General features: G+C 53.1%; 1 protein-coding gene across 1 annotated transcript; it reads right to left on the bottom strand.

The window, feature by feature from the left end:
- Window positions 1-3,474: 3,474 nt before the first annotated feature.
- LOC119847436 lies at window positions 3,475-26,516 on the bottom strand. The gene is made up of 7 exons (XM_043501677.1): window positions 26,474-26,516; window positions 25,763-25,958; window positions 19,707-20,991; window positions 12,433-12,728; window positions 11,100-11,803; window positions 10,045-10,240; window positions 3,475-7,546 (listed from the first exon to the last, which is right to left on the bottom strand). Exons 2-7 carry the CDS (start codon window positions 25,914-25,916, stop codon window positions 6,657-6,659), a joined length of 3,525 nt encoding a protein of 1,174 aa, XP_043357612.1. The 5' UTR covers window positions 25,917-25,958; window positions 26,474-26,516; the 3' UTR covers window positions 3,475-6,656.
- Between the last annotated feature and the right edge of the window lie 214 nt (window positions 26,517-26,730).

The raw sequence follows: 26,730 nt of genomic DNA, 5'->3' as shown, positions 1-26,730 counted from the left end.
AGTGTCCCACATGGAGGACTATGGGGCTGAGCATGGGAGGTAAATAATGGCTTGGCCGCCTGCAGTAAGGCTACCTCCTGTATCTGCTGTTCAATATTACACCCAGCATGTGTCATCTCCTCGTGACCCATATCAGGGTAACAAGCCTGGAGGGGGGGGAAGCGGTAGACGTGGCATGTCTTGACTTTAGTAAGGCTTTTGATACTGTCTCGCATGACTCCCTCATACAACAAACTAGGGAAATACAACCTAGATGGAGCCACTATAAGGTGGGTGCATAACTGGTTGGAAAATCATTCCCAGAGAGTAGTTATGAGTGGTTCACAGTCATGCTGGAAGGGCATAACGAGTGGGGTCCTGCAGGGATTGGTTCTGGGTCCAGTTCTGTTCAATATCTTTATCAGTGAGAGAACACTTATAAAGTTTGAGGACGATACCAAGCTGGGAGGGGTTGCAAGTGCTTTAGAGGACAGGATTAAAATTCAAAATTGTCTGGACAAACTGGAGAAATGATCTGAAGTAAATAGGATGAAATTCAATAAGGACAAACACAAAGTACTCCACTTAGGAAGGAACAATCAGTTACACACATACAAAATGGGAAATGACTTGCTAGGAAGGAGTACTGTGGAAATGGATCTGGGGATCATAGTGGATCACAAGCTAAATATGAGTCAACAATGTAACACTTTTGCAAAAAAAGCAAACATCATTCTGGGAATGTATTAGCAGGAGTATTGTAAGCAAGACATGAGAAGTAATTCTTCCGCTCTACTCTGCGCTGATTAGGCCTCAACTGGAGTATTGTGTCCAGTTCTGGGCCCCACATTTCAGGAAAGTTGTGGACAAATTGGAGAAAGTCCACAGAAGAGCAACAAAAATGATTAAAGGTCTAGAAAACATGATCTATGAGGGAAGATTGAAAAAGCTGGGTTTGTTTAGTCTAGAGAAGAGAAGACTGAGAGGGGACATGATAACAGTTTTCAAGTACATAAAAGGTTACAAGGAGGAGGAAGAAAAATTGTTCTTCTTAATCTCTGAGGATAGGACAAGAAGCAATGGGCTTAAATTGCAGCAAGGGCGGTTTAGGTTGGACATTAGGAAAATCTTTCTAACCGTCAGAGTAGTTAAGCACTGGAATAAATTGCCTAGGGAGGTTGTGGAATCTTCATCATTGGGGATTTTTAAGAGGAGGTTGGACAAATACCCGTCAGGGATGGTCTAGATAATACTTAGTCCTGCCTTGAGTGCAGGGGACTGGACTAGATGGCCTCTTGAGGTCCCTTCCAGTTCTATGATTCTATGATTCTATCACTCAGAGCTTCCCACCCACCCTGACCAAGGCCTGGTAGGAGCCCCTTTCCTCCGTCATCCTTTTCTTCATGAGCCGGGAGAGTGAGACTGTTTCAGAGTTGCCTTGCCCATTTTATCCTGAGTCTGGTGTTATTTGGTGTTTCCTCACACTCTTGTGATTCGTTGCATCTGCTCTGCGAGATTTACACTATGCAGAATGGCCACCACCTCCCTCTACTTTCAACAGGGATGAAGACAAGATTGACTACCTCAGTCAATCTGGCCACACTTTTCCTACAACCTTTGCATGCAGAAATGGGGCTGCCCATAAGTCAAAATGTCCACCAACTCCCAGTGTTTTCAATGAGACTGAAGCCAGAGGTTAGGAGGGGGCCTGAGGAGTCCCCCTTGGAAACGCTGACCCGGAGGTTCATAAGAGTCTTTGATTATAAGGCCAGAAGCCACTGTGATCCTCTCATCTGACCTCTTGCATAACACAGGCCCTAGGACTTCCCTGAACTAATTCCTGTTTGATCTAGAGCATTATTGCTGTGCACTATGTTAAATGTTGATCCTGGTACATTCAGACTTACTAAAGGATGGGAGACTCACAACCCAGAAGGAAAATTCAGGTTTTTTTTAATCTCATTATCGTTAAGCCACTCTCGTGATTTTTGAATGTTTGGGATTGGCCCTAGGGGCGATGAACTCTCTTCTGTCCAGTAGAGAAAGGAGTTGGGGCACTCGAGCCCTGATAATCACCAGCAGAGAGGTTGTGGTAACTGTCATTACAATTAATATTCTGTTGCAAACAGATGCCCTGTCTAACGAATTGTTCTGGGGTACAGCCAGCCTTTTTCCATGAATCTTCCAGGCAGAGGGTGTTGTCTCCAGGACACATCAGTCATCTCCACATAGCGGTATCCCCTCCACCTTTATTCCAGCTGCTGCGACTGCTGTTTGGATGGGGGATTCTGGGCTGAGGCCTGGAGTCCCTGCTGTTCCCTGAAACCTCCCATTTGCCCAATAGCCCATCTCTGGTTCTAACACAGGAACCTGCACATAATTTTTCTCCCTTTTCCTGATGGTGGCAGTTACAGAGTTTCCCTCCCATCCCATGTAACCTGCACCCAGGACCAGCAAAGCTTTAAGCCTTTATCAGTCTGAGTCAGGTCCCTTCTGATGTATAAGACCAGGGTCTACCTAGCCCCATTTAAAGTTTGGGCACTACAAGTGCCAAGGCCCATAGTGACGATAATGCACCTGGTGCCTCAAGCCCCTGGTGTTCCAAGGTTTTCCCCAGACAGTTAGCTTTTGGTATTACATTCCCACCCCTGCCAGGACCTGGGGGGCCGGGTGAGCACCTATGTGCTGCTCTGCTGAACTTGCTGTTTCAACCTCCGATTTGCTTGCAAAGCTATTGTCCCAGTGAGATGGCTTCACACCCTCTTCCTTGCTCCTCAGATATGGCAGAACCCAGCATCTGTACAGTCACTTCAGTTTATAGTTGGTCTCATGGAGGATAGGTCCATCAATCTCTATTAGCCAAGATGGACAAGGATGCAACCCCATGATCTGTGTATCCCTAGCCTCTGACTGCCAGAAGCTGGGAGTGGACAACAGGAGATGGATCACTGAATGATTGCTTGTTCCATTCATTCCCTCTGAAGCACCTGGCATTGGCCACTATGGGAAGACAGGACTGGGCTAGATGGACCATTGGTCTGATCCAGTGTGGCCATTGTTAGGTTCACATAGAGTCTCCCCAGGGAGTTTCTGAGCACCTGCCTAGAGTTATGCCAGGATGGCTTCTTAAGAGTCACTCATTTTTCTATGCAGTGTGAACTTTACGTGCCTTTTGGGGGAGGGCAAGATCTATCTGCATGCCTCTTCCTATCATGGCTAACCCTAAGGCTTTGCCCTGTGCTTACTGCATATTTTACAGTGGTGCCCTTTTTTTAAACAGTGAGATAACAATTGTGGATAATTATCAGGTTGTAAAATCCTAAGTGGAGACAAGCTGCTCATAGTGTTCACAAGGCAGCTGGGTGAGGTCAGAACTTTGCCCCCAGTCCATGGTTGACCTTCCTGGTTTACCTCACAGTAACTCCACTGTGTGTGTACAGCAGGAGAGCTAATACACGTCAATTATCCTATGGTTAACCCCCCCCCTTTTTTTGGTCAGTGAAGACATAGCCTTAGTGTCCTCCCCTTACAGGGACTTTGGGAGCTCCAACGATGGGAGTGCAGGAGCTGGACCACGCACCTTTCCTATGCTAGATGCCAAACTGTGGGGATATCTTTGAGGCATTGCACTTGGATCGTCCTCTCCTCCCTCCATATTCACTGGAGTTGTGGAGAAGGGACTGTGCTAACTTGAAATTGTGTGATATGAGATGGTGTTATAACTATTACGTGAAACTCTATGATGAGGTATGTTGTGGCACCAAGAACATGGGCTACTGGGTGCCCAGAGACATAGAAGCTGCGACTTGTGCAGGGCCGCTCTAGGCAGCTCATTTGGAGCTTTTGGGGGCTGAACGTGAAGATTGTTGGGTGGCTCTGAAAGAGACAGGGAGCAGGTGTGCAGAGGGGGTAGATTGTGATCAGAAAGAGAAGCATGGCTGAGCTGTAATTGGATTAGGCTTTCCCTCCTGCAGTAATGTAGCAGGGTTACTGAACACTATTATGTATATTGTATTTATTGGTGTTAGTAGCTTTTCAAACCCAGCAGATTGAGATGCAGTCAATCAGGTTTTGAAGAGATCTGCAAGGCCCTTGAAATAGTTAAAACAGCCAGGATCACCCACTATTGACAGGGAAGTGTCCAGAGAGGAAGCGTAGAGAGATAGTGACCCAAGAGAGTGGTGTTGAAGAAGGTATGCATCCAGGACTGGTCGTGACAGGAGCCCTGAAATTTCTCAGCAGAAGCCTGCAAATCTTCTCTGAAGCCCTCAGAGCCCCTCCTTCCATCAGAGCTTCTTCAGTTGGTATTTGGAAAGAGTGGTAAGTTGGCCGAGAGCTCACTTGCTGGTTAGGGGTTAATGACACAATGGTAACAATGCCAAAGTCCTCTCTACACTACAGCTTCCACTGTTGTTTCTGCCAATGGAGCTACACTGGAATACACCTGGAATTACAGGTCCTCATTTTCAAGCTGTACACGAGGCCTGTGTGCTGTGCGCTCCCTAGCCCCTCTGGAGCTGCAGGGAAGCAGCCATCCAGTCACAATACACAAGATTCACCATCCACAGTGGAAGTTGAAGTCTAAGCTCTGGTTTTGCTTTGCTGGCTCACAGAGCCCAAAACTACAGGATATCACGACATCTACATGGGAACAGCAGGATAGCTGCTCCCGAGTGAGACGGCTGCTCCCGAGTGAGAGTAACTCTCTCAGGCACTCAGTGTGGATGCAAAGATGCTGGGCCTGCATCAGTTCTGGCTACCCTGGTTCTTCCCCCGCAACATCTTGGGCAGAGTTCCTCCGAATATTGCCTCCTCAACAAGGAAATGAAGCACTTATGGGGATGGCACGTGTTCTTCACTTACCAACGTAAACACTGTAATCGTAAATCTGTCCCTGTGAATCGCTGGGCCACTTATTCTCATGGTGCACTGCTGGCTGGGCTGCAGTGAGAAAAGCAGAGTGGCACTGGGCTGCAGCTGGAGATATAAGGGCTGTCCTTGAATCACGTTACCAAATGTCTCGACGCACCCCTTAGCTTTTCCTATGAGTGCTAGATGCCTGCCACCACCACGCAGGTCCCACTTTCCACCCCTTCTCCCTGTTCTCAGCCAGAAACTAAACCCATCCAGGGAGACTGATAAAACATCATTACAGTGAGCTGGGAGTCGACAGGGCAAGAAGTCAGGGGGACAACACCGAGAATGGCAATGGGCAGCTACACAAGGGCCAAATCAAGAGAGTGGGTTTAACTGAGTCAAAGGAACAGGGAAAGAGAGTTAATTAAGTGTGCAGAGCAGTGATTGATTGACAAGGAGTGCTGTTCAGTACATTACAATCAAATCAGCAGGAAATAAATAAAAAATACCAGCAATTCAGAAGGGTAACCAATGAGGTAGGGAAGATCAGAAGATTTTAAACTAAGGCCCCAATCTTGCATTGAGCTACACACAGGGACCCCATTAGCCAGGCAACATTCCAGAGGAATCTGTCCACGTGGAGCTCCGTGCAGGATTGGGGCCATCTGATCAAAATCTCACACCAATAAAACTGAATCGGCGGTTGTGCTGATGGGCAGCTGAGCCAAGGAGCAACCGCATGGTCTGGATAACGCAACGCACTAGAGACAGGGCAGCAAACAGAAAGAGCGTTAACAGGACAGGAGCAGAAAATCGGGGGGTGATGATTAAATACAGAAGAGTACACGGAGAACATCAATGCTTAGGCTGAGATAAGAGTCAGCTAGAAGAGCCAGTCGGGTGAGCGGGAGGCAGGGAGTCAATGCAGCAGACTTGGGCCCTGGTTACACGCAGCTGCTGGGAAAAGATGATAGAGGGCTCTGAAGCGCTGGTGAGGCTGGGTGCCGCTGAGTAGGGCAGAGCATGGAAGAAGGTGGGCTGTGCGGGGGCATCAAGGCAGAACTGGTTGGCAGTGAGGCAAGAGGTAGAGTTGGTCCAATGACTTCCCCTGTAGGTGCTGTTCCTGGTACTGCTGGGCTGGGGCCTGCCAGCCTCACTGTCTCTGCCTTCACTACAGAGTTAACTTGAGTTATCTGCGGTCCAGTGACTCCTCTCGAGTTAGCCAAGCTTGGCTGAGAACAGCCACGCTGCTGTACCCACACAGGGTCTGCGCTCCCTAGAGTATGGCACTATGGCTTCTGGGCACACGCATTTCCCAGTGAGTAGTGGGAACATGTCTGTCCTTTCTGGGCACACTAGGGGAATCGTGGGAAGGCACTGGAGAACTAGTGATATGCAAGTGGTACAAGCCTAGAGCCACACTACAGAGGGATTGTATTAGCAGCTGATGAATTGTGCTCCAATTTTAGCCTATGCCCCCTCCTTGGGGTCACAGCAACACTGCACCCCACTTAAAGGTACTGTATGTGGATGGGACTCGAGTGAGGGACAACACTTGAGTTACAAAAAGTTAATTTGCAGCAAAGACAAGCCCCTAGAGTGGCCCTCTCCTCACTAGTTCAAGCAGGAAGGAGCAAATCACTGCTGGGGCGGTTCTGGAATCGGGACACCTCAAAGGACTAAGGTGAAGTCCCAATTCATGCCCCCGGCGTCCGTGAGGGGGATGCTTCTGTTAGTGGGCAGGGGGCTAGCTTCTCTCAGGGCCTGCTTCACATTATTATACACACACGACCGGAGTGGAGCCCTCTGTTGGGAGGGTCTCACTTGTCCATGGCTGTGGCTCTGGCATGGATTCTCAGGTGACGGGCCAAAGAGGATTTGTTACTGAAGCTCTTCCCGCACTCAGTGCAGGGAAAGGGCCGTTCCCCAGTGTGGGAGCGCTCGTGAATGGCGAGGTAAGCCAGGTACTTGAAGCTCTTCCCGCACTCAGCACAGGGGTAGGGCTTCTCCTGTGTGTGAGTCCTCTGGTGCATCGTCAGGTTGGAGAGCTGGCTGAAGCGCTTCCCGCACTCAGCACAGGGGTAGGGCCGCTCGCCAGTGTGGGAGCGCTGGTGCTTGTTGAGGTCCGAGGGGTTGGTGAAAGTTTTCCCACACTCGTCACAGGAGTAGGGTCTCTCCCCTGTGTGCAGCCTCTGGTGTGTAATGAGCGTGGAGAGATGGCCAAAGTTCTTCCCACATTCGGCACAGAAATAGGGTTTCTCTCCCGTGTGGGTTCTCTGGTGCGTTTTGAGATGGGTCAGTCTGTTGAAACTCTTCCCACATTCAGGACAGGGATATGGTCTGTCCTTCTCATGGACTCTCCCATGGGCCACGAGTGCCTGCTTCTCCCAGAACCTTTCCCCACAATCTCGACATTTAAGGGGCTTCTCTGTCCTGTGAATGCTGTTCTGATTTTGAAGGTCCCCTGTGGTCCGAGGTCTGCCCGGTGCAGGAGGTTGGATTAGTCTCCTGAATCCACTCTCACGTTCCCCTAAGGGATCTGACTCATTCCCAACTGGGCTCCTCTTCTGTCTCTTGCAGGCTCCTTCCTGCTCAGGTCTGTGGTTAATGCTCTCTCCTGAATCCTGCTGTGATATGTTGGGGGGCTGCAGGTTTCCAGGCTCTTCGTTGTGAGGCTGCTTCTTAGTCCTGCTCAGGATACTGGCACCTGCTGGATGGAAGAGAGAATCCAGAGATTATTTCATCTCTCGTATTTACAAGTGGAAGTGGGTGAGGTTCCTCCCATCCTTCCACTGGAGAGACTCCCAATAAGAGTCAAACAGTCAGCCATGCAGAAATAGGGGGCTGTGGAGGGGCACAAGCAGAAAGCCCCACATCCCTTTCTCCTTCCTCTTTCCCCAGGGCCCACGATAGCTTTTCCTCAACTCCCAACATTTCCCTTTCCCTGTGCTCCAGCCCCTCAATTCCCCTCCAGGCTCCCCCTCTCTCTTCCCTCTTCTCCTGACCATAGACCGGGGTGGGCAAACTACGGCCCGTGGGCCAGATCCAGCCTGTCAGGCCTTTGGATCGGCCCACGGGACTGCCACCCCCGTGGCGCCACGAGCCCCTGGCCGCTCCCGGAAGCGGCTGGCATCATGTCCCTGCAGCCCCGGGGGAGGGCAGAGGGCTCCGTGCACTGCCCTCGCCTGCAGGCACTGCTCCCCACAGCTCCCATTGGCTGGGAATGGGGAACCTCAGCCAATGGGAGCTTCAGGGGAGGTACCGGCAGGTGAGGATAGTGCAAGGAGTCCTCTACCGCCCCCCCCGCCCCCAGGGGCTGCAGGGACTTGGTGCCGGCCGTTTCTGGAAGTGGTGCGGGGCCAGGGCAGGCAGGGAACTGGTCTTAGCTCCGCTTCCACCCCAGAGCCCACACCCAAACCCTCCTGCATCCCAACCCCCTGCCCTGAGCCCCCTCCTGCATCCCAACCCCCTGCTCTGAGCCCCCTCCTGCATCCCAACCCCCTGCTCTGAGCCCCCTCCTACATCCCAACCCCCTGCCTTGAGCCCCCTCCCACACCCCTCCTGCACCCCAACCCCCTGCCCTGAGCCCCCTCCCGCACTCTGCACCCCCTCCCACACTCCACACTCCCTCCTGCACACCAACCCCTGCCCCAGCCCTACATTCATGGCCCTGCATGCAATTTCCCCACCCAGATGTGGCCCTTGGGCCAAAAAGTTTACCCACCCCTGCCATAGACCTTTCTCTCTCTCACTGCTGTATCCCTCTCTCATTCAGGACTCAACTCATTTGTTCTTTTGCTAATTGATTCCTCTGTCTCTTTGGTTCCTTTGCCTCACTCAATGGACCTGCTGTTTAGGTGACAATGATGTTCCCTACAGAAATCCACTTACAGGTTAGAGCCAGATAAAAAACAAATGGATACAAATTTTTGGCAAAAAATTGTGAGGTTTCAAAGTGGCATTTGGAAACGGACCCACTGTGTACTTTTGCGATTTTTTTTATTTTTCATTTATTGAAATGGTCGGCTTTATGTGAACAAAGCATTTAGATGCAATATTTTATTTACAAAACGGGATGAATAATTTTGTGAAAACTGTCATTAGTGTCAGCAATTATTTGCAAAAAGAGTTTGCTTTAGAAAAACGTCCACTTTTCACCAAAAATTAAAAAAAAGTTTTTGTTAAAGAAATGTTGAATATGGGGGGGACAGGACTCCTTAAAAGCCACCATCAAAACAAGTAAGCAAATCATGAGGGGTTCCTGTGTTAGAGCCAGTGAGGCAGAATATTCAGCCTGGACTCCAGGGGACGAAACCCACTGTGGTCTTCCTGAAAACGCATTGCAACTGCAGGCACTGCGACGGGCTGGGCAGGGTACAAGCCTAGGACCGGCCAAGCCTGTTGGTCGTAACATGCCTGGCAAGGAGAATATTCTGCTCAGACAGCTTCTGCACAGAGCCCCGCAGCTTGGTCACATGGTGGGAAACACTTGTGAGCCCTCCCTATGCTACAGCTCCCACCATTGCTACCCTGGGGAGGGTGACCCACTGACAGATTACAGCTGTGAGGGATTTCCAGACTAGTGCCAGGCTTGGGTCATGTTCCTTTTGGGCTTCCCCGATAACATCCCTGGAGCTTCCTTCAGGCCTTTCCTGCGGAGATACTCCTCATTCTCACTCAGCTGGCCAGAACAGGGAGAAAATAAACCACAGCCCCTCTGCTGAGGATCAGACCCCCCATTGCCCTAACTCACTACCCAGAGGAGAGGAAGGGTCCATCCTGCCTCAGTCTCCCAACTGAGTGCTCAGTCCATGGATGGGGTGACGGAAGGGGCTTCCACCAGAGCTGGCCAGGATGCATGGGAAGCCCTGAATGACATGGGCCAAGCTCCTGCTAAGTAACACCACAGAATAGGACCCACACAAGGAGGGTTCACAACCGCACTGGCTACGGGGCCACTCAGCTCCCACGGTCCCATCCCCACTGCCTGGGCCACTTATCACCTAGGAGACACCCACTGGCCACCCCAACCCCACACACAGCCTCCCACGTTCTCCAGGCAGCAATCCTGCTGGGGAGCCCCCCATGGCCTGAGCCAGCCACTCCCCTGTTCTCCCCACACACACTCAGCCTGAGGGACTCCCTTCCCCATTGTCCCCTCATTGTTCCCGGGAAGACCTGCCCCAAGCCCCTTCACAAGCTGGTTACCCATTTCTCGTCCAACTCGGGGCTCCTTTCCAGGGGCGCCTGGCAGCTCATACTTCCTCAGTGCCGCCTCCTCTGGTGATGCCCATGTGGGATGGGGCTGTGGTGGCTCCAGCTGGGCGCTTTGAGATTTGCATAATGCTTCAGGGGCATCCATCTCCTCTGGGGTCACGTCCTCAACCTTCACATGCACTGTGACCTGGGAACCAACCACATGGGTCACTGGGCAACCAGGGGCTGAGAGTCAGGGGGGAAATCATACCTGAATAGTGCCTATGGCAAAGGGCGCCCTCTCCTCAGGCAGAAGCTGCTTTGGCCAGCAGGGCCTGTTCCTAATGGGAGAGGTAACTGGAAGGGGAGGCTAAGGCTATGACATATAAGCCTGGGAGGAGTTTGGACCTCAGGGAAAGGCAGGCTCCCCATGAAGCTATCCAGCATCTCTGAGAGAAGCTGAAGGAAAGAAGCCACACCCTGTCATGCAGGACCCTTTGGCAATTTCACTAGTACTTGCAGCTACTACCCCTCTCGTCCTGCAAGGTGAGGCAGCTCAGGAGACACGCCTACCCCAGGACATGATGGCTGCATGTGACACATAGAGGATGCTCAGGGCTGGGTCCCTAGGATCAGGCCATGCTACGTTGCCTCCTACCAGCACACGCTGGATTCACACGGAGCCCCTGTCTGTTAATGAGGCTCCCTATCAGTTCAGATGTTGGTAGAGGTCACTGCACTCTCCCAGCAGCTGCAGATACTAGTGAAATTATTGCCCAAGGGTCCTGCATGACTCTGCATAAGGGAGGCAGTGACATTTATACCCAGAGAGAACGGCAGGGTGTGCAGAGCAGGGAGCTGTGACAGCCGCAATCCCTGTGCTGAAAGCAGTATTACACAGAACACGCCCCACTCATGTCCAGCCTTGAGAATTCCCTGTGTTTACCCAGCACCCAAACTTGCCCCGTCAAATTCCCTGTAGAACCCAAATTCCCTGCAGAACCCAATGGAGCCCCCTAGACATTTCCCTGCACCTGCTCTCATATCCCAGCCTGTTGCAGTCCTACCTGGAAATCCTCGGCCAGGGACACTGCCTGGGCGCATGTCTCTGGGCAATGTTCAGAAACCCAGCTCTGGACTTCTTCCGGCAGGATGGTCAGGAACTGCTCCAGGATCAGCAGCTCCATGATCTGCTCCTTGGTGCGGATCTCCGGCTTCAGCCATCGATGGGAGAGTTCCCAAAGTCGGCAGAAAACTGCCCGGGGCCCCTCGGCTTCCTGGTAGCGGAACTGCCTGAAGCGCTGGCGCTGTGTCTCCGTGCCAACATTGCACCCTCGCAGGACGGCTGCCTTCACCTTCCTGTAATCTCCAGCATCTCTGGCATCCAGGCTGCTAACGGCCTGCCAAGCTTTTCCACTGAGGGCTGGCACAAGGCGGGTCACCCACTCTCCTCTGGGCCACTGGCAGGCTTCAGCCACTTGCTCGAAGGAAGCCAGGTAGGCCTCAATATCCTCCTCTGGGGTCAGCTCCAGCAGCGGAGGGTTTTTTGATGCAGGGACTGATGTCGGCACAACCTCAGCAGGTGTCCGTAAACTCTGTAGCTCCTCCTGAAATTGATCTTTCCAATACTGGGACATCCTGTCCCACTGCTCAGTCCTCAGCTGCCATCGAGGACTGACTGAGATGGTTGGTCCCAGGACTGACTGCTTCCCGTCTCTCTTCAGCTCATTTCCTGCTTTTGGGCCCATTGGATCTGCTGTTTCCATATTCTCTCACGGAGCCTGGATATGGAGACCCAGGAGCTAGTGATTTGTCTTCAGGGACCAACTTATCCCCGCTGGGGCCTGCGCTCTAGTTCTCCAACTTGGGTCTCTCCGTCAGTCCTGCTGGATGCGTCCAGGCTCCTGGGAGGGCTGCAGCAAAACAATTAATCAGGATGTTACTGTGTGATGGGAGAGTCAGAACCACAACAAACAGAGGGGAAAAGAGAGACCTAGCCATGATTCACCCAAACACCCACCGACCCATAACCCCAGCTCCCTGCCCCCCAGCACAGACAGGCCCCTCTCCCACCCCACTGCCCATCCCCCACCCATAACCCCTGCCCCCCAGCACAGACAGGCCCCTCTCCCACCCCACTGCTCATCCCCCATCCATAACCCAGCTCCCTGCCCCCCAGCACAGACAGGCCCCTCTCCCACCCCACTGCTCATCCCCCATCCATAACCCAGCTCCCTGCCCCCCAGCACAGACAGGCCCCTCCCCCACCCATCACCCCAGGTTCCTGCCCCCCAGCACAGACAGGCCCCTCCCCCACCCATCACCCCAGGTTCCTGCCCCCCAGCACAGACAGGCCCATCCCCCACCCATCACCCCAGGTCCTGGCCACCCCGCCCTCACCTCGCCGGCCCGCCTGGACGCAGAGCGAGGCAGGCCCGTTCCCCAGACAAAGAGCTTCCGCGCCGGCCAACGCAGGGTTAATCCCTCCGCGCGGGGATTGGCGGCGATCGCTGTCAGTCAGATCCGGCCCCGCCCCTGCCCAGCTGGGCCGGTCTCCGGGAGCGGGGGCCTCGGGAGCCCGGCGACCCCACTCCACGGGGATGGGCACAGCCCGAGGCGGGCAATTCCCAGCAGCTTCTCCCGGGGTGCAAGTGGGGGGTCTCCCTGCCCGCTGCTGAGCGGTGGGGGCCTGTGTGCTGGAGTTACAGGGCTGTGCAGGGGGCTCAGGGAGCTGGGGTACAAGTTGGGGGGTACTGTGCAGTGGCTCAGAAAAGAGCCTGTGCTGGGGCAGGGCAGGGAGCTCAGGGAAGGACCTGTATGGGCTGGGGGTGATGTGCAGGGGGGTTACAGCCCTGCACAAACACCTAGACTAACACCTGTACCTTAGCTGGGGAGAGAGTTCATTAGAGTCCAGCCCATCCCCACCTGGGTCCTTATCATGGGGTGCCCTTTGCCACATCATAGTGAAGCGGGAGCCAACCCGGCATGTTAAGAGCTGGTGTTTCAAAGTGTTCTGAAGTCCACGCACAAGCACAAATTGCCATGAGAAATGGCTGCCTCCTCAGGGCTCAGGTATTAATAACCCAGCTCCCTGCCCCCCAGCACAGACAGGTCCATCACCCCAGGTTCCTGCCCCCCAGCACAGACAGTTAATATTTTTGGTGCCAATGTGGGGTCACTCCCTCTCAGGGCTGCAGAGACACAGCACCTGGAGTAGAGGGTCTGTACCTGTTGCTTGCTCTCACACTGTTCTTGGCACACAGCTGCGGCTGAATCCATGCTCCTGGAGTTTACCCAGTTGGGTTTGACCCCAGCTAGTGACCAATGCTCTGTGCCAGGCCAGGGAAGCAATATTTCAGCAACTAGAGGTTCTGTGTGACTCTACAAATGGGCTCACCTGCCAGAGAAAGTGATTTGTGCAGGCACTGTGGGACAGGCGCACCAGGAGCCTGGCCGCTGACTCTGGTCGTTAGCTTTGTGGACAAGCTCAACTCCTGTTATGGTCAGTGGGTGGTTTAGGAAGCTGGATGACAGTCCATGAACTAAGGCAATGCCCGAGGAGCATGAGTTCAAGTCTTCTGCTCAGCTCGTTTACAGAATGGCTGATGGGCACATTGCCACCCTCTGCCTTTGTTCTTCTCCAGGGGGCTACTCTTGGAAGTAGTTCCCTGGGTGCAGGCCGTATTATAGAGGAGCACTAGAGCCCGTTATCCAAAGTGCTCCAAAATCCATGTATGTAGGGAGACTGTCTAGAAAACGTCCCCTCTGAGCAAGGCCCCAACCTGCCTCATTAGAGATAACAGGCCTGTATCCTTCCTGAGCGTTGGAGGACAGCAGGGAAAATGTCCAAGAGTAGCGTGGGGGAAACTCTAAGGCCTAGTCTTCACTAGGAAAAAGGGTGAGTTGAGGCCAGACTCAGCAAACACGAGATAGCTCAGTGCAATCTGAACTTGAGAATTTCCCTAGTCAAAACACCCTCCTGAGGACTCAGTAGTTGCTTACATCCATCCATCCTTGTGGTAAGGAACCTTCTGGAACATCGCCTCCATGAGCCCGGATTGAGCCTTGCACCAGACTGCTAGTACTGGCCAGAACCAGCATGCAGCAGAGTGGTGTGTGTAACCCAAGGCAGGGTGGGGTTCTGCTAGGCACTGAGAACATGCACGGCCATGAAACACTCCTCTATTTCCCTGTCACCCCTGAAGGGACAGTGGCAGCTGTTCTAGTGGCCCTAAAATGCTACAGCCCATTACAAATATTGTCACAGATTGTGAGATTTCGAGTCGAGGGACCATTGGGATAATCTACATGACTCTCTGCATGGCCCAGACAGGAAATGGGGTTGTCCTGCCCTCTAGTTGCAACTGCACCCTCCTCAGCTGGCAGGATGAGTGCTGACAACCAGCTGCAACTGCATCCTAGATTGGCCCACTGCACCTAACCCAGCAAGGGGATGAAGAGGAATGATGATACAGGATTGTGTTAGACACAGCCTACGAAACAGCAACCTCTATTAGGGATAGGGCAGGTTTGGTGTGGTCCCCATACCAGCTGCTAGCCCCAGGGGAGCAGAGGAAAGATTGTGTGGGGCTGCAGTGTGGGAGATGTTTCCTTAACTCTGTAGTTGCTGGTTTTCTGAGTTGTAGGTTTGGCCCCACTCAACCTGCTGGGAGGGCACTAGGCAACCCGACCTAGGTTTCTGGCAGTGAATTTGGCTCTCTTTCTGTCTCTCTCCATCTGAAACCTGCCAGAAGTCCCTCCCACCACACAGAAGTCCATCCTCAAACAGTTGCTTTGTCTAAAAACTTGCCCCCTATGCATTGTTACTACCTGGTCTCACACTGCCCAACCCAGCCTAGGATGGCGGGTTGTGACCTGTTGTGGAAAGTGAGATTTAAACACTGGACACTCGGGTGCGAGACTAGAGACTTGTTATTTCCAGCAGAAACAGGAGTGAAATATGGAAGTTTGAAACCTAGAGCTTGGATAAGGCTGGGGCCCCCAGACAGAGAATGGCTGCAAAGCAGGGGAGCTGTCAACTCGTCAGTCTCCAGGTTCAGGCTCCAGGAGAGCAGGCAACTAAAGTGAAAATTGAAACCCGTGGTCCAGCGGACCCTGACACATGGAAGGAACCAAAGGGAGCAGAGAAAATCCAAGTAGCCACCTTTGGGCAGCTGCTGAGATGGCACAAGCGGTCAGGAGTGAGCAACAGGAGGGGTTGCTCCAGTGTTGAGGAGTCCAAGTTCAGAAGGCGCTGCAGGCCCTATATAGACCCTGCGTGAAGCTGTGTTGGCTTTAGCCCTAATGGGGAAACACAAAGCGGTCAGAGATGATGCTGGATGAGGCCTTGGCTTCCTTTGAGTGAATGGCTGAAGCCTGCCAGTGGCTGGGAGGAGAATGGGTGACCCAAATCAGGGAATCCCAACAGGCCTACAGGAGCCTGGATGCATGAGGTGCTGGAGCCTGTGGGAAGGTGAAAGGAGCCATCCTGCAAGGGTGTGACATCAGCATGGACACGCAGCACCTGCGCTTCATGCAATTCCACTGCCAGGGAGCCTCGAAAGGTTTACAGTCTTTTGATGGCTGAAGCCAGAGATCTGCACCAAGGAGCAAATCACAGAGCTGCTCACGCTGCAGCACTTTCTGACAATCATGCTTGTGTAAATCCGCAGCTGGGGCTGGCTTTGTCATCCCTAGGGACCTGCAGAGGATCCGTAGCCAGGACAGCGAGACACTGGGACATAGGAGCATCAGGCGAGAGCAGATGCACAGGCCTCCTTTTGGACATGCAGAACATTTGACCTGCCAGCTCTGGCATGGGTACAAGAAGGGGAATTCTCCAAGCAAAAAGGGGATGGGGCTTGTTCCACATAACTAGCTCTTAGCACCCTCCGGGCCTGAGGCCAGACTCACAGATTAGGAATGTCTTGGAGGTGTTGGAGTTTGTAGTGGCTGATTTACATCCTCCTCTTCTTCCTCCACTTTCACTGGATTCCCCCCCCCCCCCGCCCATTCCTCTTCTGAAGTTTCTAATCCCTTGTATTCCTTACGCAGAGCATCTTCCCTCTTCTTGTGGCAACTCACAGAGTGTTTGGAAAGGGACACCCATTCATAGAATCATAGAATCATAGAATATCAGGGTTGGAAGGGACCCCAGAAGGTCATCTAGTCCAACCCCCTGCTCAAAGCAGGACCAAGTCCCAGTTAAATCATCCCAGCCAGGGCTTTGTCAAGCCTGACCTTAAAAACCTCTAAGGAAGGAGATTCTACCACCTCCCTAGGTAACGCATTCCAGTGTTTCACCACCCTCTTAGTGAAAAAGTTTTTCCTAATATCCAATCTAAACCTCCCCCATTGCAACTTCATCCTGCCCTGGCATCTCACAGCTGTTTTCCTGGGGCATCCTGGTTTTCAGCACCAACCCCTTGACCAAAGCTATGAGATCTTCTTGGGACAATCTGCCGAACATCTCACCCTAACTGGCAGAGGAGATGACACAGTGGTAACAGCACTATAATCCTACGTCTTCACCACAGCTTGCACTGCCGCTGTGATGGCTCCTTAGCCCCCGAGACTGCAGGAAAAGCAGCATCCAGTCACAGCGCACACGATTTGTTAACTGCGGTGGCAGTTGAAATTGCAAGTCTGGTTTTGCTTTGCTGGCTCTGGGAGCCCAGTGCTACAGGGTGCATGACGTCTGCATGGGAAAAGTAGGACACCGGTTCCAGAGTGTGAACTGCTCTTCCGGGCACTCAGGATGCAAATACACTGGCCCAAAGGCTTGGGCCTGCATCAATTCTGGCTACCCTGGTTCTTACTCCTGTAACATCTTGGGGTGAGTTCCTCCAAGTGTTGCCTCCCCAAACAATCAAATGAATAGCTGTGCACAGGGGCAGGCGCTCTTCCATTATCCATGGAAATTCTGCAATAGCGTTACTGCCTCCGGAGCACCAGGCCCCTTTCTCCCACCGGGTACTGCTGAGTGGGCTGCACGGAAGGAGCCAGAGTATTATCTTGGTGTAATCTGTTTATTTCAGACATTGTACCCAGGTCCTGTTTCCCTGGAGAGAGGTAGGAACAAAGCAGTGCAGGCAGCTCCCTTACATAGAAACTTCAGGTAAGGTACCCCGGGCCTGTTCCACAAAGCAGCTATTTTGCACCTCTGCCGCTGTCTAGAGCTCACAGCCAGCTCTCTGCAAAGTGCTCAGCACAGTACCTTGTCCCACCCAGCTCCTGTAGGCTTCTCCTGGGAAACCCCTTCAGCACCAGGAGCCCTAGGAGCAGATGATTTGTCAGATGGCCCTGCAAGTCAGTCCTCTACCCCACCCCCATCCCCGTGCATCCAGATGCTTTGCGTCACAAGTCTCAGCTTCCCCTTCTGTTAGACTGAAGGGGAGTGCTGAAGCCCATCCATTCACTTTAACTCAGTCTGCCATCATCTCTGCATCCACGACGCCCTCAGCTTCTTTCAACAGGGAAGGGTACATCTAAACTGCTGGCTTAGCTTGTGTTCTTACATGGGTTTTAGCCTAGCATCCCCACACAATACTTAAAAAATGTGCTTGCTTGCCTAGCTGGGGTTATTATTTACATTATGGTAGCGTCCAGGAGCCCCAGTGGTGGACCAGGCCCCCATTGTGCTAGGTGCTATATAAAAGACGGTCACTTCCCCAGAGAGTTTACACTGGGGAAGTTGTGCTCCAACCGCCTCACTATCCAGCGAGGATGCACCAACACATATGTAGCTGAGCTGGTGTTTAGATAATCCCTGCCGGTTTATGTACACCCTTCATTCCATGCAGCCTGCTCCATGTTCTGGGCAGCTCAGCACAGTTCTGCTGAGCGGTCAGAGAAGTGCCCACCAGCATGATGCTACCTGAGTTAACCTCTCGTGTGTGTATAGCAGGGAGCCTGAGTTTGGGAAAAGCATCCAAAACATTCCCTTGTATGAGAAGCTCTTGCAGAGGCTGGTGGGGTGGGGATCAGCAGATGGCTGTGCAGAGCAAAGGTACACATTACAAACCTAAAAAGAAAAGGAGTACTTGTGGCACCTTAGAGACTAACAAATTTATTAGAGCATAAGCTTTCGTGAGCTACAGCTCACTTCATCAGATGCATTTGACCATCTCCCACAAGGCAAAGGCTGGCACCTGACAACTACCTGCCCTTACTAAAGGGCTGTCAACCAAGCACCCGTCCCAGCCTCACAGGCTTTTGAGCAGGGACCAAATGGGTTTTAGCCTGGGGGAGATGGAGGAGATCCCAGCTGAAGGGGGGTGGAGTCACAGGAACAGACTGGCCTGGCATGGCCAGCTCCTCACACAGCTCCAGGAAGGTCTGCTTCCTCATGCAGGAGTTCTGGAGCCATTGCTGGTCACCCCAGGTCTGCAAGATGATGTGACCCCACTATGCTGTGCTAGCCAGAAGCCCTGGGCTACATATAGGCAATGCATAGCAACTGCAGCATGCAAAAGGTGTCATCAATCTGCCATGAATTAACTCCCCTCCAAGACCCACTGCTGCCATCTGTGGGTCAGCAACTTGTGCTAAAATGCTGTCTGTTGTCATTAGCCCCTCCATCTGTATTCTGTAATAACGGTGAAGCCACAAGTAGGAACAGCTTTTCCAACCATGCTGGATCCATGGCATGGCACCAGCTGGAGTGGGCAGAAGTAAGAATTGTGCAGGGCCTGAAGTGCCTTAGCTACAGGTGTTGCTGGCTAAGAACACTTCAAAGGGGTCTGGGAAAGACAGACAAGCTCTCCCACAATACACCACAAACCAATTCCTAGAGTGGCTCCAGCACCCTGGCATACACCCCCAGAAATCCTAGCGCCGAACCCCTGTCATTGCCATGTGACTGTGAACATGGCTATATGGGTCTGGATTGTGTGGGGCTCTGCAGGGTGGACACTCACAGACAGGCCTGGCAAGCAGGAATTCACAGGCATGGGAGTCCAGACACACCTACATTCTGCCATGTGGACATCCCCAAAGTGACCAGGCACTGCTGGGGGGTTCAAGCCTTGAGACTCCTCAGGGGAACAAAGCAAAGACCGGCCCTCCTCATCACCATTGGGCTAAGTTTTAATAGTTAACTCAGGTGATTGGCATTTGGGTCTGGGCACCCTGGTTAGCCTAACCCAGGTGTGAATGTCCCTACTGCAAGCCCTACCTGCATTACTGTGTCTACACTTCCCTGTGCATGTCCGGTCTGGGGGCAGATCTTGTAGTTCTTTGTTTTGAGATGCTGTACGATTCCTTCCCAGTCAATGATGGAAGAACCTGTCTGTCCTTCAGGATGCATTGTGGGAAAGCTATGAGCACTGAGGGGACTTTGCCTGGTCCTCACTGCAACGTGGGTGAGTTTTAGCCTGAGTTTAACAACAGCCTGAGCTCTAGTCTAATCTGTGTAAACTAGCCTGGGATTAAAGCACCGTGAATCAGGGTCAGAAGACTTTCTGTGTGAGTAGTAGGGGATTGGGCTAAAACCCAGAGGAAAGCCTGGGTTAACTGCACAGCGAAGACAGACCTACATTGTGTGTGACAGGGTAACAGGAGTTGGGTTTTGAGGCCTGATTTCCCTCAGGCTCTGCAGAACCGTTTTCTGTTCCTCCACTTCAAATATTCCTGGTGAACACCTGGAGCAGAGCTCTCAGCAGGGATGGCCTCACTCATCCATAGCTGCAGCTCTGGCATGGATTCTCTGGTGCCGGGTGAGAGCTGACTTGTTGCTGAAGCTCTTCCCACACTTGGCGCAGGGGAAGGGCTGTTCCCCGGTGTGGGAGCGCTCGTGAATGGTGAGGTAAGCCAGGTACTTGAAGCTCTTCCCACACTCAGCACAGCGGTAGGGCTTCTCCTGTGTGTGAGTCCTCTGGTGTACTGTCAGGGTGGAGAGCTGGCTGAAGTGCTTCCCGCACTCGACGCAGGGGTAGGGCCACTTACCTGTGTGGGAGCGTTGGTGTTTGGTCAGGTCCGCGGAGCTGGTGAAGGTTTTCCCGCACTCAGCACAGGAGAAGGGTCTCTCCCCCGTGTGCAGTCGCTGGTGTGTGGTCAGAGCACAGAGGTAGCCAAAGCGTTTTCCACACTCCCCACAGGGGTAGGGCCGCTTGCCTGTGTGGATTCTCTGGTGCTTGCTCAACCCTGTCCGGGTGGTGAAGGTCTTGCCACACTCTGCACAGGGGAAGGGTCTCTGCCCTGTGTGGGCTCTCTGGTGCCTCACGAGCGTGGAGAGGTGGCCAAAGCGTCTCCCGCACTCAGTGCATGGGTAGGGCCTCTCCTGCGTGTGAGTCCTGTGGTGCATCTTCAGGTTGGAGAGCCGGTTGAAGCGCTTCCCGCACTCGGCGCAGGGGTAGGGCCGCTCGCCCGTGTGAGAGCGCTGGTGCTTGTTGAGATCCGAGGGGCTGGTGAAGGTTTTCCCGCACTCATCGCAGGGGAACAAGCCCTCCCCTGTGTGGGTTCTCTGGTGCGTAGTCAGCGTGCAGAGATAGCCAAACAGTTTCCCGCACTCTCCACATGAGTAGGGCTTCTCGCGCGTGTGGCTTCTCTGGTGGGTTTTGAGATGTGCTGGACAGTTGAATTTCTTCCCACATTCGGCGCAGGGATAGCGTCTCTCTTTCTCATGGACCTTGTCATGAGCCATGAGCTCCTGCTTTTCCCTGAAGCTTTCCCCACAGTCTCGACATCTATGGGATTGCTCTTGGTGAAGGTCCCCTGTGGTCTGAGGTCTGCCCTGTGCAAGGAGCTGGGTCAGTCTCCTGAATCTGCTGCATTGTTCCTCTGGGGGGCCGGGCTCCTTCCCTGCTGGGATCTTCTTCTGCCTCTTGCAGGCTCCTTCCTGCTCAGGTGTGTGGGTAACGCTCTCTCCTGATCCACTCTGTGATACTCCGGGGGGCAGCACCATTTCAAGCCCTTCGTTGCGAGGCTGCTCTTCAGCCCAGCTCAGGATTCCAGCACCTGCTGGATGGAAGAGAATGCAGAGATTATTTCATCTCCCGTATGTCCAATGGTGGGAGTGACTGCACATCCCTCCATGGGAGAGACCCCCAGGAGGAGCCCTTCTGTCCGCTGCACAGAAATAGGGGGCTTTGGAGGGGCACAACCAGGAAGCCCTGTGTCTCTGACTCCTTCCTCTTTCCACAGTGCCCACAATAGCTTTTCTCTGCCAGTCCCATTACTTCCACTCCAAACTCCCTCTGCCCCCTCTCTGTCCCATCTCTTTCGCTCTTCTCCCACCTACAGACTCCTTTATCCCTGGCCCTCTCCTTTTCTTGGCTCCCATTTACATGAGGGATCACCTCTCCCGGTGCTACACTGCCACAGCTGAGATCAGCAGAGGTGCTTGAGTTGGATCCTCTGTGGGAGGAAGCTGTTGGCAGGAGATTCTCTGGGAGGAGTCCTAATGTTGGATCTCACTCCTCCATTTGGTCCATCAGAGCCCAGACATGTTAGCATGCTGCAAAGCCCACCTCTTTCTCTTCTCACTAAGGCTGTGAGAAGGGGGCAGACTGAGATGGATGTATTTACTGTGGGTGTTTTTAAGGTATAGGATATGCACCTAGAGCACTGGAAGAGCACCCTGAGTTGGGTTTTAAAATTTGAAAATAGTGCTACTCATAAATCCTGCTCTCCATTCAGGCCCCAATTCATTCATTCTTCTGCAGATCAATCTCCTTGTAAATTGCACTAACCAATCTCTTTGGAGCCCCTGCCATACTAGACAGAGCTGCTGTACAGGCTATTTTTAGGCAGTGATCATGCTCCCCACCCATATCCACTTCCACGTTAGAGGTGATTGAAAATCGAAAGATATCTTTGCAAACAACTTTAAAGTTTCAAAGTTGTTTTGTTCCCCGGGGTTAAAATGGACCATTTGGGGGGAGAGGGGGGGTTACATAAGAATGGCCCTACTGGGTCAGACCAATGGTCCACCTAGCTCATTATCCGGTCTTCCAACAGTGGCCAATGCCAAGTGCTTCAGAGGGAATGAACAGAACAGACAATCACCGAGTGATCCATCCCATGTCATCCATTTCCAACTTCTGGCAAACAGAGGTATAGGGACACCCAGAGCATGGGGCTGCATCCCTGACCATCTTGGCTACTAGTCATTGGTGGACCTATCCTCCAGAAACTTATCTAATCCTTTTTCGAAACTTATTATAGTTTTGGCCAAACCCTGTTATAGTTTTGGTTTGAGTTGGTATCAGGGTTCCCTCCCCACTCTGAACTCTGGGGTACATATGTGGGGACCCACATGAAAGACCCCCTAAGCTTATTTCTACCAGCTTATGTTAACAACTTCCCCAAGGCACAAATTCTTCCTTGTCCTTGGACTGTATTGCTGCCACCACCAAGTGAGTTAGACAAAAATTCAGGAAAAGGACCACCTGGAGTTCCTGATTCCCCAAAATATCCCCCCAAGCCCCTTCACCTCCTTTCCTGGGGAGGCTTGAGAATAATATACCAACCAAATAGGTAAACAAGGTGAGCACAGACCAGACCTTTGGGCTTTTAGGACACTAAAAACCAATCAGGTTCTTAAAAGCAGAACTTTATTATATTAAAAAAAAAAAAAAAAAGTAAAAGAAGCACCTCTGTAAAATCAGGACGGAAGGTAATTTTACAGGGTAATAAGATTTAAAATCACAGAGGATTCCCCTCTAGGCAAAACTTCAAAGTTACAAAAAACAGGAACAAACCTCCCTCTTAGCACAAGGAAAATTTACAAGCTAAAACAAAAGAATCTGACACATTCCTTGCTTTACTTACAATTTTTGTAATCTTAGATACTTATTTCAGGTACGGTTTCAGGAGAGGTTTTTATCCTGCCTGGTCCCGCTCTCTGTCCTGAGAGAGCACAAACCTCCCCCCACAGATTTGAAAGAATCTTCTTACCTTATTGGTCCTTTTGGTCAGGTGCCAACCAGTTTATTTGAGCTTTTTAACCCGTTACAGGTAAAGGAGAGATTGTATGCTCCCTTAGCTGTATGTTTATGACAGTTGGGTTTCTGACTTTAAATATAAATATTTTATGAAAATCATAACTGAAATATTTTATTTATGTAGAAGTAGGTTTTACGTGATGGAAATTTAGCTCAAGAGTCTGATTTTAAATAGGCACAAAAATGGCAAATGTCAAGTGTCAGCAACATTCACAAAAAGTTTCAATTCAGAAAACGTTATTTTTCACCAAAAAAAGAACTTGTGTTAGAGCAGCCTCTTTAGAGATACCAGCAGTTGTGTGTGTGCTATTCTGCAGACCTACCCCTCAGCAAGAGCCTAGGGAACAGACCACGGGACTCTGTGTTACGCCACAGGGAGCTGGAGCTGGGGTGAGAATCTGGACAAGCTCAGAGTCAGTTTGCTGAGCTGAGGATGTCACAGCTGGGCAGCACAGCACTGCCCTCTGCGGTGCTGGGTTTCATTCTGCAGGTGGTATCTCACTCCCGCGTAGATCACACCACTGCCCTCAGACATTCCCCGAACCCAGAGAATGGATGGATTCCATTTCCTGCACTCCCCGACCAGAGATCCCAAGTCCCAGGGACGAGAAGACACAGAGGACCGTCTGACCAGGTGTGAGTGGATGGCAAGGACTAGGGGCTGGACAGTTAAGGAGTGGCCATTCAGACCAGACACCCCCCTTGCTACTAAGGCACCAGAGCCAGGGATGATAGACTGTGACTCTGATAAAGCTAGTAAAAAAGCCATCTTGGCCCACTTTGCTGTGTGTGAGGGAAGCTGCAGGCAAAGACTCAAGCCCCTAAAGACACCCCCTTGCCAGAGACTGACAATAGACTTAAGTGATTGTGCAGATGCTCGATGAAGCCAGCTGAATAGCATAAAGAAGCAGATGGAGAACTACCACCTGTGCATGCTGAGACTGCAGGAGCCAATGTCAGGAAAGGAGCATCTACCACTCAGGTAGGCGAGCAGCAGTAAGGCTGGCAGAGTAGAACCTCTGGACTGGCAGAAGCGAGGATGTAAAGCCAAAGACTGATGGGGGATATACTGCGCCTCAGGAGAACGTAAAACATCTGGGGAAAAGCTGCCAACCCCAGGGCCTGAGAGGTCACCTGCTTTGCTGGCAGCACCCTGGCCACTCAGGCCCTGGCTGGCATCACACGTAAACAAGACATAATTAGGGCTGGGTCCATCCCGCCTTGTAAGTGATGGTAAAAGTGTGACTGGCAGAGGGGCATGAGTTGAACACAATTGGAGAAGGGTCAGGGATGCTGGTCACAGGCGGGGTGGTATCTAACGCTGGCTAAGAGATCATTCTTGGTCTGGACTCCCCAACTTTCCTGCCTTGGTTTGGCTAGGGGGGAGCTGTAAGGTGGCTAACAGGTCTCGGGTTGACAACAGGATGGGATCTTGGGCTGAGAGGGGCCACTGGGCATTGGGAGTGACATGAGCGGGGAATGAAATCCTGTCAGAGCTGCCAGCAATGGGGAGGAAAATGAGGGAGTTTCTGTGTTAGACCCAGCAAGCCAGGATATTGGGCCTGTAGGAAGTGGGAGGTTCCAGAGAGGCCCCAGCCCCAGCATCCCCCTTCCAAACACCAGTGACAGCAGCTGGAGCAAAGGTGGAGGGGACATCTCAGTATGAAGGTGACCAGTGTATCAAGGGAACAATACCCTCTCCCTGGAGAATTCACAGGGAAAATGCTGGCCATGTCCAAGAGCTGGAGGGATGATGGCCTCTCACCTTGGGCACTAGCTCATGGGCCTGGTATCCGAGGCAATAGAAAACTTATGCCTGAGTTGGGCAGAGATCTCCTTGGCCCAGCACAGCCCAGGCTATGCTGAGCCATTGCCAGATGTGTATGGACAGGCTGTTTCCTGCCCTGCTCACAAGGGCCAACTCTTTTGCAGCCCCTTCCGATTGTTTCCGTTCCTCCCCAGCAGAGAGCAGTGGATGCAGTGAAACCATCACACCGGAGTCCAGGCACTGCTCTAGCCTTGGGATCAGGAACTTTGGGATTGTCTTGGGGGGACATGGTAACAGAGAGGGATACGTATCGAGGAAGAGAAGCAGCAAGTGCTGAAATGGGCTGGGTGGGTATCCAGGCCAAGGCAGGGAGAACCCACTCATTGGACATAGCCCTGGAAAAGTGAAAATTCCTGTCCGACAGCATCTGCACAGAGCCCTGACTCAGGTTAGGCAGCGGGAAACACAGAGCCCTCTGCATTACAGCTCCCACCATTGCTACCACGCAGGGGCTGCCCTGGGGATGGATCACAGCTCTAGGGATTTCCTCTCGAGTCCCAGGCCACAGGTACCCCAGTAAGAGTCTACTGCCTCAGGCCTTCCTGCAGAGGGCCTCTCTGCAGCGGAGACTGTCATGATCTGAATCCCCTGCATCTCTCCCCAGCTGAGAGGGATCCGCCCCCCAGACCTCAGGGAGTGGATGGGGAAGGGCACCCGCTGGGTAATACCACTGGGAGGCGTTCACTGCTGCAGGCTATGGGGCCACCCAGCACTCACAGTCCCATCCCCACTGCCTGGGCCACTTGTCATCTAGGAGAAACCCACTGGCCACCCCAACCCCACACACTGCCTCCCACGTTTTCCAAGCAGCAATCTTGCTGGGGAGCCCCCCTCCCCGGCCTGAACCAGCCACTCCCCTATTCTCCACACACACACTCAGCCCGAGGGACTCCCTTCCCCATTGTCCCCTCAGTGCTCCCGGGAAGATCTGCCCCAAGCCCCTTCACAAGCTGGTTACCTATTTCTCGTCCAACTTGGAGCTCCTTTCCAGGGGCGCCTGGCAGCTCGTACTTCTTCAGTGCCTCCTCCTCTGGGGTTCCCCATGTGGGATGGGGCTGTGGTGGCTCCAGCTGGGTGCTCTGAGATTCCCATAATGCTTCAGGGGCATCCATCTCCTCTGGGGTCACGTCCTCAACCTTCACGCGCACTGTGACCTGGGAACCAACCACATGGGTCGCCGGGCAGTCAGGGGCTGGGGGGACGTCGGGGGACGTATGGATGGGGGGCAGAGTCAGTTCTGACCAGTCCAAAGCCAAATGCAATGGGGAAGACCAGGAGACAGAGGCCACAATGAAGCACAGCCAGGCCCCTCCCTGCCCCCCCAGCTCACCCCCCCACCTGTAACCCCAGCTCCCTGCCCCCCAGCACAGCTAGGCCCCTCCCTGCCCCTCATCCCCCACACCTGTAACCCCAGCTCCCTGCCCCCCAGCACAGCCAGGCCCCTCCCTGCCCCCCAGCTCATCCCCCCCACCTGTAACCCCAGCTCCCTGCCCCCCAGCACAGCCAGGCCCCTCCCTGCCCCCCAGCTCATCCCCCCCACCTGTAACCCCAGCTCCCTGCCCCCCAGCAGAGCTAGGCCCCTCAGCTCATCCCCCCCCACCTGTAACCCCAGCTCCCTGCCCCCCAGCAGAGCTAGGCCGCTCCCTGCCCCCCAGCTCATCCCCCCCACCTGTAACCCCAGCTCCCTGCCCCCTAGCACAGCCAGGCCCCAGCTCCCCCTCACCCACAACCTCAGCTCCCCGCCCCCCGCCTGACCTCGCCGCACCGCCCGGACGCAGGGGGACGCGGGAGGCCGGTTCCCCAAACAAAGCGGCCGCCCCGGCCAGCACAGGGTTAATCTCTCCGCGCGGGGATTGGCGGCGATCGCTGTCAGTCAGGTCCGGCCCCGCCCTCTGCCCAGCTGAGCCCGTGTCCGGGGCGGGGGAG

Source organism: Dermochelys coriacea, chromosome 23 (genome assembly GCF_009764565.3).
Source record: "Dermochelys coriacea isolate rDerCor1 chromosome 23, rDerCor1.pri.v4, whole genome shotgun sequence".
In the NCBI taxonomy this organism is placed as follows: domain Eukaryota; kingdom Metazoa; phylum Chordata; order Testudines; family Dermochelyidae; genus Dermochelys; species Dermochelys coriacea.
The sequence above is the reverse complement of the archived record's forward strand: the minus strand, read 5'-3'. Positions and strand labels throughout refer to the sequence as shown.